Source organism: Tachypleus tridentatus, chromosome 4 (assembly GCF_004210375.1).
Source record: "Tachypleus tridentatus isolate NWPU-2018 chromosome 4, ASM421037v1, whole genome shotgun sequence".
NCBI lineage: Eukaryota > Metazoa > Arthropoda > Merostomata > Xiphosura > Limulidae > Tachypleus > Tachypleus tridentatus.
In genome coordinates, this window is record NC_134828.1 from 26,038,958 (window position 1) to 26,051,906 (window position 12,949).

The 12,949-nt window shown below is 31.8% G+C and overlaps 1 protein-coding gene across 3 annotated transcripts; it reads left to right on the forward strand.

The window, feature by feature from the left end:
- Positions 1 to 2,755: 2,755 nt before the first annotated feature.
- On the forward strand, positions 2,756 to 9,846 carry LOC143248711 (uncharacterized). 3 transcript variants are annotated; one of them, XM_076497364.1, is made up of 6 exons: positions 2,831 to 2,935; positions 3,445 to 3,511; positions 3,938 to 3,972; positions 4,752 to 4,835; positions 5,684 to 5,852; positions 8,800 to 9,846. In XM_076497364.1, the coding sequence occupies exons 4-6, from the start codon at positions 4,782 to 4,784 to the stop codon at positions 9,540 to 9,542; spliced, it is 966 nt and encodes a 321-aa protein (XP_076353479.1). In that variant the 5' UTR covers positions 2,831 to 2,935; positions 3,445 to 3,511; positions 3,938 to 3,972; positions 4,752 to 4,781; the 3' UTR covers positions 9,543 to 9,846. The 3 variants fall into 3 exon arrangements, with proteins under 3 accessions (XP_076353477.1, XP_076353479.1, XP_076353478.1); XM_076497362.1 differs by lacking the exon at positions 3,445 to 3,511 and having other exon boundaries at positions 2,756 to 2,935; XM_076497363.1 differs by lacking the exon at positions 2,831 to 2,935 and having other exon boundaries at positions 2,942 to 3,511.
- The last annotated feature ends 3,103 nt before the right edge of the window (positions 9,847 to 12,949 follow it).

Sequence of the window (12,949 nt, forward strand, 5' to 3'; positions counted from 1 at the left end):
CTGTTTGTTTTGGAATTTCGCACAAAGCTACACGAGGGCTATCTGTGCTAGCCGTCCCTAATTTAGCAGTGTAAGACTAGAGGGAAGGAAGCTAGTCATCATCACCCACCACCAACTCTTGGGCTACTCTTTTACCAACGAATAGTGGGATTAACTGTCACATTATACATCCCCACGGCTGGGAGGACGAGCATGCTTAGCGCGATGCGGGCGCGAACACGCGACCCTCGGATTGCGAGTCGCACGCCTTACGCGCTTTGCCACGCCAGGCCCAAAATACAGCTGTCTTAGCTGAAGATAATTCCCACCATGTGAACATTTATATTTGTGTTCCCTATTCCACCATTTAAGTAGAAAAAATGTGATGCATGAACACTATAAATTCACTTAACAATCTTAAACATATAATTAGATCGCTCTCAACCTTTTTTTTTCTCAAGAGAAAACTATTTCATAGATCTTACCCCTCCTCGTATGACAACCCACCTCACCCAAGATACCATTTTGGTAATCTCCTCTGAACCTTTTCTAAACATTCAATGTCCTTCTTATGGTAAGAAGTCCAAAACTGAACACAATATTCCAAATTTGGCCTAACCAGTGATCTGTAAAATTACATTTCAACTTGTATTCAATATCTCTGTAGATACAAATTAAGCTTCTGTTTGTCCTACATCTAGCAAAAGCACACTGGTAGATGGCTTTAGAGACTGATTAATCATTATACCAAAATTCTAACCTTTCATGACATTATTAAGGTTATTTTCATTCAAATTATAATCCAAATTATGATAAAGCCACTTGTATAATCTTGGATTTTTTATAATTAAAACCCATATGCCTTTTATTTGTTCAACTCACTAAATGATCAAAATCCTTTTATACATCAGCAGCAGCATCTTCACAGCTAGCAACACCTTAATATACTCTGTCAATTTGAGTAATTTATTGACTATTCTTTCATCTATATCGTTGTTCTCTGAAGTATCCCACTTGTAACATTAACCCAGTTTGACCGAACTCCATTTGTAACACCCTCTGCTTTCTTCCATCCATCCACTCTTCTATCTAGTTAACTAACGTATCCTCCACATCTATAAGTAACTTCTATACATGCCTTTCATGTGGCACCTTGTCAAATGCTTTCTAAAAATCTAGATACACCAAACCTACACCCTTACCATCATGCACATAAGTATAAACCTTTTCAAAAATGTAAAAAAAAAAAATTATAACACAAGATTTTCTCGCAGTGAAACCATGTTGACTATCCAATGCAAATCTAAACTTTGTTAAATCACTTTGCAAAACATCTTTTAATAGACTTTAAAAAAATTTTCCCCACAACTGATGTAAAATAAAATGCGCTATAATTACTGGGACATTTGTTATCACTTCCCTTGAAAATATGAGTAACATTAGTTAACTTTCAATCCTCTGACACCAACCCACTATTTGAAGACGTACAAAAATAGTAGCAAGTGGCTCTAATCCTTAAAAATCCTTCAAAACCTTTCAGGAAACATTAACTGGCTCGGAAATCTTATCGTTCTTTAAATTTCACAATTTTTTCTTCACAAGCTCAGAAATAATGTGACCATCTTCGGCCTGGCATGGTCCAGCGCGTAAGGCGTGCGACTCGTAATCCGAGGGTCGCGGGTTCGCGCCCGCGTCGCGCTAAACATGCTCGCCCTCCCAGCCGTGGGGGTGTATAATGTTACGGTCAATCCCACTATTCGTTGGTAAAAGAGTAGCCCAAGAGTTGGCGGTGGGTGGTGATGACTAGCTGCCTTCCCTCTGGTCTTACACTGCTAAATTAGGGACGGCTAGCACAGATAGCCCTCGAGTAGCTTTGTGCGAAATTCCAAAACAAACAAACAAACAAACAAAACGTGACCATCTTCTTCAATCTTGTTTCCATCTATCAAATGTTTGAGATGAGGAATATTAGTTAATCATTCATTTGTAAAAAAACTGAAGAAAAAGCGGAATTTAATAACCAGATCTATCTCATAATCATCACATACATGTCTTCCTTTATTATCCCTCAAATGTAAAATACTAATGTTTATACAATGTATAATAAATTATACTCATGCTTCACCAGCTTGAAAAACGTACATACCATAAAATTCGACAACGTTTAGTATTATTTTAATGTGACACGAGCCTTAAGGCGAGTGTGTCAATATTCGATTAATTGATGATAGCTGTATTCTAACTTAGATTTGTGATTTTGTAAGTTATCGTAATCTTTCAAAACAGGATGTTACGGCGAAATACCGAACCACTTATCATAATTTTAAAAAATATATTACATCACTTAATTAATATTAGCATACATTCTCCCACAGTATATCACTAGCTGTTGGTTAATATGTGCTACAGCTGCACAACATTATAGTTTATCGATTTTCATTCTGCCGCCCTCCAGCATAGCCCCATATCTTTTAGAAACCGGGTTTCGATACTCGCGTTGGGTAAAGCACAGCGAGCCCTTTAAGTAGCTTTGTGCTTAATAACAAACAACAATTTTATTTCACCGTGTTTCACAATAGGCTCATGGATATTTTTTTTTGTGTGTGTCTACAATGGTATTATAGGAAATATAATTCATTTGAAAATTTAATAAAAGATTCTTTTTACAGAATATACAACCACATTTGAAATTTTGCATATGAAATTGATATTGGATTTTTGTTTTGATGGTAGTTCAAAGATTTTTTTTGCTCTCACCAAGTGGCATATATGAGAATTAAAATTGAATACTAAATTAACTTGGGTTGTAAGAAGTTGTGAAATGTGATTGATTCTTAAATCATCAATAAATGTTTATAAAATAATACGAATGAAGCATAAAAGTAAAAAATGGCTAGAAATGAGGAAAAACATTTTGCCAGGCTTAATCGTTTACTTTTAGAACGTGAAAATGAAGGTGAATTGTAACTCTTTTAGGTCTAAGGCTCAATGTTTATACTCGAGTGTAACCAATATCAACCCGCTTGGAGAGTTTCATTTTCAATTGTTACAGTAATTAGAAAGAGATTGTAACATGAATTGAGAAAGAATTTAACAAATTCGTTACCGCCCTGTTATACTCTGGATATATTTTTCTCAGTTTTTCAGACTGGTTTAAGAATGATGAAAAAAAGTTCTATATTTGAACTTTTTAAAAAGAAAGAGACTGAATTTGGTTCATAGTTTTTAAATTTTAACGCTAATTGAATCCTTCTGCAACTACTTGTAACTACTACAACACCAGTAGTTCTAGTTGTGGTTCCTCTAAATGTATATTGTTAGTTTTTATTACTAATATTGTCATTGTTAAGTAGAGTGAAAACTTAGTGTAGGTTATTTACGGATTCAAAATCTCAGTTTTGCAGAGAAATTAAGTTTAGATTACATTTATTCAATTACACTTTTGTGCTGACTTACAAATTTCAGACCAACAAATCCTTGGAATAATAGAGTGCTAGATAAATAAATTTTTGGACTATAGAACAGTTTCCACGTAAGTTGGGTTATTCCAAATCATTTCTATAATAGTGGTACTGACACCCTTTAAATTTTTAAAATAGTATTCAAGCAACATTCTCAAAGATTTGAATTTAACTTTGTTTATACCTATGTGAATTGTTTATTTATATATTGCAGCGTTAGTTTTAAAGCAACTTGGTTTTGGAATTATTTATGGCTATACAATACTGAATATTACTGAAAACAGCTATAATTTTTTTTAATAATTAATACATTTAATAATACATATACACACTGTTGGTTATGGTAAGCTTTGTGAAAATATACATTATAATATGTGATACTGTTAGATTTACTAGTGTATAACATTGTTATTTGTATGTAATTTGGTCAACTGTAGTAATATTTATGGAGGTTTGGTTGATGAAGTATTTTTGTATGCTGTTTCCTTTTTCACTAGAAAGAAAAAGAAGAAATCCAAAACGACCAAGACTGGTAAGTTTTTATTTTTTTTATAACACATTGCATTTGTTTGTTTATTTTTGAAACTTCAAATTTAATAATGAAACTATACTATACAATAATTTATCATGTGATAGTTAAAATTGGACTTTACACAAAGAATGTATACTTAATGGGTATGTATTATGATAAATATATATATTGGTTGATTGATTGAAATTGTTAGGTTATTTACAAATGTAGGATTGTATTTTATAAGTAGGTAGCATACTTAACTAATAGAAATTACTACTACTAATACTCCAAAAATTGTGATTAGATTTATCAGTATTGAATCCCCCCCAAAAAAAAACAGTGTAGAATATTTTGTGAGTAAAACTCATTCATTGTTAAAGGTAAGATTATGGATGGAGTTGATTATGAAAATAATAACTTGTTTATGTACTGAGCATAAAAAGTTGTACATTATGAATTTCATGTCTATAGTTTTAGAAACTTCATTTTATTGCTGTTTGTTTCTTTTTATCATTTAGTAGCAATTATACAAATTAGAAAATATTGACGATTCCAAAATAAATGTCACTTTGATTGTTAATAACCAAAATACAGACTGTTATTGTAACTTTGGAAAATACTTTTGATTAAAACTTTGGAGTTTTGTAATTTGATTTTACCCAAAAGTTGTAAAACCTTGTAAGTTTAAATGTTTTTGAAAAATGCAAATTATAAAATATATATTTTATATTTACAAAATAAACTACTGAGTAAAATAACTGTACAGGTTATTAATCTGGAATAAATGTTTATTGTAGGAACATCTTCACACAGTAGATGAGATTAAGATGTGGTTGCCATATATAAAACGGGATATTGACATATGTCTGAAACAAAGTCAGGTATGTATTTTATCATATGTCTGAAACAAAGTCAGGTATGTATTTTATCATATGTCTGAAACAAAGTCAGGTATGTATTTTATCATATGTCTGAAACAAAGTCAGGTATGTATTTTATCATATGTATAAAGCAGTCAGGTATGTACTTTATCATATGTCTAAAACAAAGTCAGGTATGTAATCCTCTATCTGGTACAAAGCCCATTATGTGTGTTTTTTTATTGAATGTAAGGTATGTGTTTTATTGTTTTTCAGAAAATTGCATGAGGTGTGTATTTTGTCTGAAACAAAGTCAGGGACAAGTTCATGTTCTTCTGTGATCAGGTTGAACATAAATTGCATAATAACATATCAGTTGAATGAACTATGTTGGTGGAAAGAAGTCCTGTGGTAGCTAATACATAAAATACAAAATATGGTTGAAAATATTCAAAGACAAAATATGTGTGTTGTTAACATTTTGGTCGAATAATCCATTTATTTCTTCCATAACAACTATAGTTCCTCTTCTGTTTAATATGCAATCTTTACAAATTATCTTAAAATCACAAAACTACAAGTGATTAAGATTTGTGTGTTTTAAAATCACTGAGTTTTGATGAGAAAAAAATATTAAACTTCTATGTTGAATATCATTGTCTTCTAACTCACTTATCAGTATTTATGTTAAAACAACCAAAAACACCAATTAAGTTTCATGTAATTCTTAACAATGTAGCTTCTGGTATTTTCTATCTGTTAAGATAATAACAGAATTAATTTTGTTGGTATATTATGTGTGACTCTTTCAAAGTTCCTTGTATATTTTAAGGAATTCTGTCTCTCTCAGGTTTTTATTTTTTGTGTAGGTGATATGCTATCCTGAAAGTAGAGTACACCAGTATCAGGATAAGGTTGTGAAACTGGAAAGAGAATATAAAGCATTTGTAAGAAAAATTAAACAACTTGACCCAGGACTTACAACAACACCTTGGACTGTGCGTGGATATCAAGGCAAAGCAGAATGTGAAGAAACTGGTGAGTTTGTAAGAAGTGCTGACAATAGACTATAAAAGTAATTATTTAATTGAGAAAACTTGTAACTAATAAAGTGTTGATGGAACATTTATACACACTTATGTGAATGCTTTTATTTTTTTATGTCACAAAATATTTTTTATGAAAAACAAGTGTTAAAAGGGGACAAAACATGTATATCTTATTTATATGTAGAACAAAGAATTGTGAAACATCTACGTGGAAAATCCAAGTCCTTGTACTTGAAAGAACTGCACATAGAATTTCACAGATCATCAGAACAATGATGTGTTGAATGATTTTGTTTTGCTAAATATATTTTGCTATCAGCATTAATAATATTATTTAAACTCAATATGTTCTTTGTTATAAGCCAGTGAGAATAATCAAAGCACGTTAGTGTTGTTATTGTTTAATAACTGTTATCACAGTTATTGAAATATTTCCACCTTGTCAGCAAAGCTGAAAGTGTCTATTGTTTGTGTCTTTCTTTAAGTTACTGCCCTGTGTAAAATGTCTACGTGAAGTAATATACAGAAGACATTAAACTAACAAAGGTCAGTTGGAAAAGAAAAAGGTGTCTTTTAAGTAGCATGAAACAAACTTATTTTGTTGTTGTTGTTGTTGTTGTTGTTGCAGGGAGTGTGTAAGGAGAAACTAGGCGTACTATAAGTTGCTTCTGTTATGTATTGTGGAGATATGTTAAGAGTTGACTAAACACACTATGGTACCTCTGGTACACATAGGTAAAAAAATAAACAAATAGATTTTCCTTTATTCCTATTCAGTTGGTATTATAAACACTTAACATGTAAAACTAAACACTGAGCTGTTGTTTATTAACACATTATAGAATATCATGATTATTCTCTTCTTTTAAAGATTTAAATAGGTTTCTGTGCTCCATTCATTGTAAAGCTAAAACCAATAACACATGACAAGCATGGTGTGGAATGGTTGTATCTTTTTGTAGTTGTTGACAGTTTTTTTATGACTAAGATAAAATAACATTTTGGAGGTAAGAGGGCTTGAACCAAGAACGTCACTAAATGTATATCTACAGGTGTATTGGGTAATGCTGTATTTACACACTTGTGCTAATTATATTTAGTATTTCTTCTTGTACATGGTAGAAGCATCACTCTGAGTGTTCCTACAATACCTGAGCTGGTTAGTAAAACAAAGTTTGTTCATCATGTCTTTATGTATTGTGGAGTGAAAAAAATTAAACATATATTAAGTTTTTTTTTATTCTGAAGTAAACTGAAAGTACATGCAGAAAACTGATGAATTTTCTGATAAAGACAATCAAAGACAGTTTAAAATCACCAAATCCATAACCTGATATAAAAAAAAATATATACTATTCTTAACCCAATGCAGAAAATGTAACTTTCAGCATGTAGGATAAACTAGAAAAGCCACAGGGAAGCAGTTTAATAACCACAAGTCTTCAATCAAAATGAACAAAGGACTTCTGGTCACAAAACACTTTAACATACTTGACCACTCTCTTGAAGACAGTAAACTGAGAAATATAGATACAAAATTTGCATCAAACAGAAATCTGAAAATAAAAGAAACTCACTAGATGGGGCTGTTAAATATTCTAATGCTGAATGACATCAATCTCGAATCATTGACCCTTCTATGCCTCAGAAAAAACTCCAGAACCAAATTGGCAACTAAATATATTTTGTTATCATTTATGTTATTTATTAATGTTTTTATACTGATATTTTCAGTAGATATCATTAACCTTTCTATGCCTCGGAAAAACTCCAGAACCGAATTGGTAGCTAAATATAGTTTGTTATTATTTATGTTATTTATTAATGTTTTTATACTGATATTTTCAGTAGATTGCTGTACATTATTATTCTCTCTAATTCCTATACCATGTTTTATATATATATTGTATTTTTTCTTCTGTGAAAATTGTTTTTAACATCTTTTTAACTATTATCACTCTTGCATCTTTCATATCCAATTATAATGGGCTAGTCTCCAAGGTCAACTCATCTGGAATGACTGGCTTACATGATCTTGACATCTGTACCTGTATATTATATTGCACCCACTAATCATCACCCTTTATTTTCCTGAAGAACTGTTTAAAAGCTCTCAGGTTTAGGTTTTTTTTTCTGAAATTCATTGAACCTTTATTCTAAGTCATGTACAATTAGTAATCTCTCACACCTTCACATTTATTTTACTGTTTGAAGTACATGGGATATTTTAGTAAAAGTTAACCCTTTTAAAAAATTTCTTCACTTTAAAATTCTCTGTAAAATACCCATTTTATTGTGTTAAATGAGATTTCTTCAAGTTTCGTAGAGCTAGATGTGTATGTTTGACGGAAAAGGAAAACTTTGTTTTTGAACTTGCATGTTGAGTAGCAACAGCATGTAGATATTGAACATGTGAACAAACCTATTGAGAATATTTCCCTCTTCCTTTTGTCAAGTTATTCTTTTTAATGTGCTTGAAATGACATTCCCTTCTTTCAAACAGCTTTTAAAGAAATGTATGTTCCAGTCATGTCACTTAAACTATGAAGAAACGGTGATTATCAGTATGATAGACAAGTGTTTGCTTCTCTGAATCTATATAATAATACAAAAACATCAAATTTAATAAAGTTTTAGTCCTGTAGTCCAAGTTGTGAATAAAACCAAGATGGTTAAAAGAAATCAGTGATGTAAGTTGTGTATAAATCAGAAACAGAAGTAATTCTAACTGGCTTGTAGTTTCTAGATCAACTCGTGTCTCACACATTTAGAATGCTTTAGAATGATGTGTTTTACTTAGTCGCAACAGCAGATAGTCTTGACTAATTGGTAACTATCTTAATGAAATACACTGACTAACCTTTTATTGAAGTTTTACTTTCTTACCTCAAGTAAGTCATTCATTACCTAGTGTAATTATTCTATTATTTTTCTAGGGAGAAAATGTGAAGAAGACATCCAGATAGCTAACAAAGAATTTGTTCCTATAAAAACACCTCTTCTGGATACTCTTCCATCCAGTGAACCTGAACCTCCTCTTTCTTGTGTAAATCCTTATTTTCTAGACAAACCCTTAGAATTTAGTAAAACACAGAGTTATTCTAAAAAATATATAGGCCATAGTAATAAACCAGTTGAGTTCAGTTATTTGTCAGAAAATCACAAAAGAGATAAGGACTATATAGACAAACCAACAGAATTCAGTCCTTTACCAGAAAATCCCGGAAAAGACAACCCAACAAAATTCAATCCCTCATCTAAAAATCCAAGAAGAGACAAGGACTATATAGAAAAAACAATAGAATTCAATTCCTCACTAGAAAATCCCAGAAGAGAGAAACTAACAGAATTCAGCCCCTCATCTGAAATTCCAAGAAGAGACAAAGACTATATGGATAAACTAACAGATTTCAGTCCCTCACTAGAAAATCCAAGAATATACAAGGACTATGTAAACAAACCAACAAAATTCAGTCTTTCACCTGAAAACCTCAGAAGAGACAAGAACTGTATAGAAAAGCAATTAGAATTCAGTCCCTCATCAGAAGAGTATCGAAGAGACGAGAACTGTGTAGACAAACAAATTGCACTTAAGCCAGCAACAGTAGCATATATTAATGGCAAAAGTAAAAATATTCTTGGCCTCAGTTACAGTTCATCCGAAGACGATGATGCATGATAGATGTAATTTTAACAAATCATAAAAATACACAAGTTTATCTGATAAAGAAATGTGCAGTGAGTCAGTTCAGTTAACTTCGTGTGGTCACTTAAACAAGTAGTCATTTTAAGACACATTCAATTACTGCTGTTGTGAGAAGTGTGTACTAATACTGGCTTCAGTAGTGAACACCATATCTTAGCATTAAAAGCACCAATAGAAATTGTTAAGTATTTGCCATTCTATTTTAAAATGCACGCATATTGTTAATGGTGGTAACATAGTCTAGAAAATAAAGAAACAAAGTGATTTAAAAAATCAATAACTTATCACAGATTTTTGTTTATTTGAGTTCCTTAAATGTCCTTATATTTAAATCATACAAACTTAATTTATGTGTTATCTGTATGTGTGTGTAAACATTACTTTAAGGTACATATTTATAGGATATTATGATTTTCTGTGTCTGTCTGACTGTCTCATTTCTGTTTCACTTAGCAAATAGGATTGTGAGAAAGTTAATTGTTGGTCTTCAAAGTGGTTATTATTATTTTGTTGTTGTTTAAAGCTAGTATTTCAGGTTGAAAGAGCAGGTACAATAGGAAATTCCCTTATTTACGTCTGGCAAGTAAGAGATAGTGACTCAAAATGGCTTACTGTCATCGATTTTTTTATTAACCAGGCTGTAAATATGTTTTTTACAAAGTGGTTCTTGCAAAGTTTCCTCTATAAGTTGTGAAATATTTGATACAAATGGATCACTTTATTTCTTTTACATAATTTTTGAAAGCTGCTTTTGTATCAAATTGCTTATATTAATTAGATATATTGCTGTTTACAACAGGGTCCCTAATAATACGCCAAACACAAAAACAAAGAAAATGTAAAACATACCCTGAATATTACAAGTTGCCTTATCTATAGAATGAGTGATTTCACCAATTTGATTTGTTTTAATAGACAAAAACATAAAATTACTCAATACAATTCAGTTGTTGACTGTTACAGATACAAATTTCATGTTACATTAATAATTTGATTCATTCTAAAGGATACGACTGAAAACTTATTGATTTCTTCATTCTTTCACTAGTTTCCCATTTGAGTACATTGTTATTTCAGAATCTTTGTAACAGGTTTTAGTCTGGAAATGTTATCGAGAGTATGTAGTTACTTCAGTTCACTTGTGGTTCAGTTGTATTCCTGTATTAGGTACAGGTGTTTTGATCGTTAAACATGATTTTTATGTAACAGTAAATCATTGCAGATTTAAACTCAATTCAGAACATAATTTGTCTTTGACACGATGTTCGTTGCCAGTAGATGTTTAACAAATTGTTAAATCTGTAATGTTACAATATTTGTTATATTAGATGTAACAACTTAGACAAGCTTATTAAATGTAACAACTCAGACAAGCTTTTTAAATGTAACAACTCAGCCAAGCTTACTGAATGTTACAACTCAGACAAGTTTTTTAAATTAACAACTCAGCTGAGCTCCCTCTCTAAACTCTATGCAGAAATCCTGTTTGTACCTAGTATTGTATTTTATATGCAAATACTGCTATCACTTAACAAATCAGAAAATTTAAAAGGAGGCATTTCACATTCCATTCTGAACAAAGTTTTAAAATGTTGAAATAACATAAACAAGATACAGTTATTTGTTGTGTAAATAAAAGATTGATTAAAACTTTGGGTTGCACAGCCACATTCAGCTTTTCTTCACACCTATTCCATACACATGAAATAAGAAAAAAATACTTCAGAATGTTTAAGAGATCATATACAAAAACAAACGTATCTATTATATATATACAGTATTAATAACAGTTTATCTTTTCATAACTGGTATATAATAATCTACTCTCATACATTCTTTTCATGTTCGTAAATACTCGGGTAGTTAGTGTGCATATAACTGTCATCTTTCAGGTAAATTGTATGTGTGATTATCTTAAACCCAACATTAATGTTTTAGCTCAGGCCATAATTACACACTACAACAGACCCAGCATGGCCAGGGGGTTAGGGTAATCAAAAAAGACAAATTGGACAAGAACAATAGCCCAGAAGAAGGTCAAAGAGATTATGAGTTTTATAATGAAATGAAACAACAAAGACCATTATATTGTTAACTGAGGGAAATCCATTACTATTATTAAAAAAAACTGAAAAATATATGCATGGACTTATCATCAGCTTCAGTTAATAGAACTTTCCCATCTGGCACTTCCTCTCTATGAAGATGTTCAATTTGAAATAGAACACCAGCCACAACAGTTTAGTCCTGGATTGAAAAGAGAAAACGTAGTGATTCAGGAAACGAACCAACTTGGTTTAAGTGTATAAAGAGGGAGTAAACAATAGCAGTTATAAGTTCAATGAGAAACAAATTAATTTGGTTTGGTTTGTTTTGAATTTCACATAAACCAACACGAAGGCCATCTGCTCTTGCCGTCCCTAATTCAAACAACTCTTGGGCTACTCTTTTATTAACAAATAGTGGGATTGACCATTACTTAATAACATCCACACTACTAAAAGGTTAGCATGTTTGGTGGTAGAGGGATTTGAATCTGCTACCCTCAGATTGCAAGTCAAACACCCAAAAAGTGTAATGACATCTGTACTTTGAGGTTATTTAATTGGAACTATGTTTTCACATCTGCATAAGGCCCAGCATGGCCAGGTGGATAAGGCACTCGACTCGTAATCTGAGGGTCGAGGGTTTTGAATCCCCGTCACATCAAACATGCTCGCCATATCAGCCGTAGGGGCGTTATAATGTAACGGTCAATCCCATTATTCGTTAGTAAAAGAATTGGCAGGGGGTGATAACTAGCTGCTTTTCCTCTAGTCTTGCACTACTAAATTGGGGACGGCTAGCGCAGATAGTCTTCGAGTATCTGCGCGAAATTCAAAACAAACATCTGCATAAAACTGTAAATGTTTGAAACAGTAATTAAAAATATACTTTAATTACTGCATTGAAAATTAATTTCATATTTCTAACTCATTAAAATATTTGAAATGTGTTCACACGTATTGTTGTGGTGAGAATCTTAGTGAGGAAGCACTCTTGTGATTTATGTAAGTATCTATACCACATTCCTTCATCAGTACACAAATGGTCAAAATGCATCCAAAACTGCCCTTTTCATATCCAAATTGTTCTTCAACGGCATGTCTGTGGACTCACACCGCAAGAAACCGGGTTTTGGTATCCGTGACTGGCAGAGCACAGATAGCCCATTGTGTAACTTTGTGCCTTATTTCCAACAGTCAATCAATTAATCACAGCCAAATATTTCAATCTTCTGAATCGTCCCTTGAGGAATGTAAAAATTTTATTTATTTACGTGTCCAAGGGGTAACTTTGGTTGTGTGGACTCTACAATTTATTGTCTGTTAGTGAGCATG

Excerpts from the sequence above, each read along its gene's own strand:
- LOC143248711 (XM_076497362.1), top strand. The coding sequence starts at position 2,869 with ATGGCTAGAAATGAGGAAAAACATTTTGCCAGGCTTAATCGTTTACTT. Across the intron at positions 2,936-3,937 it reads TTTAGAACGTGAAAATGAAG|AAAGAAAAAGAAGAAATCCA; the intron begins GTGAATTGTAAC and ends CTTTTTCACTAG. Across the intron at positions 3,973-4,751 it reads ATCCAAAACGACCAAGACTG|GAACATCTTCACACAGTAGA; the intron begins GTAAGTTTTTAT and ends TGTTTATTGTAG.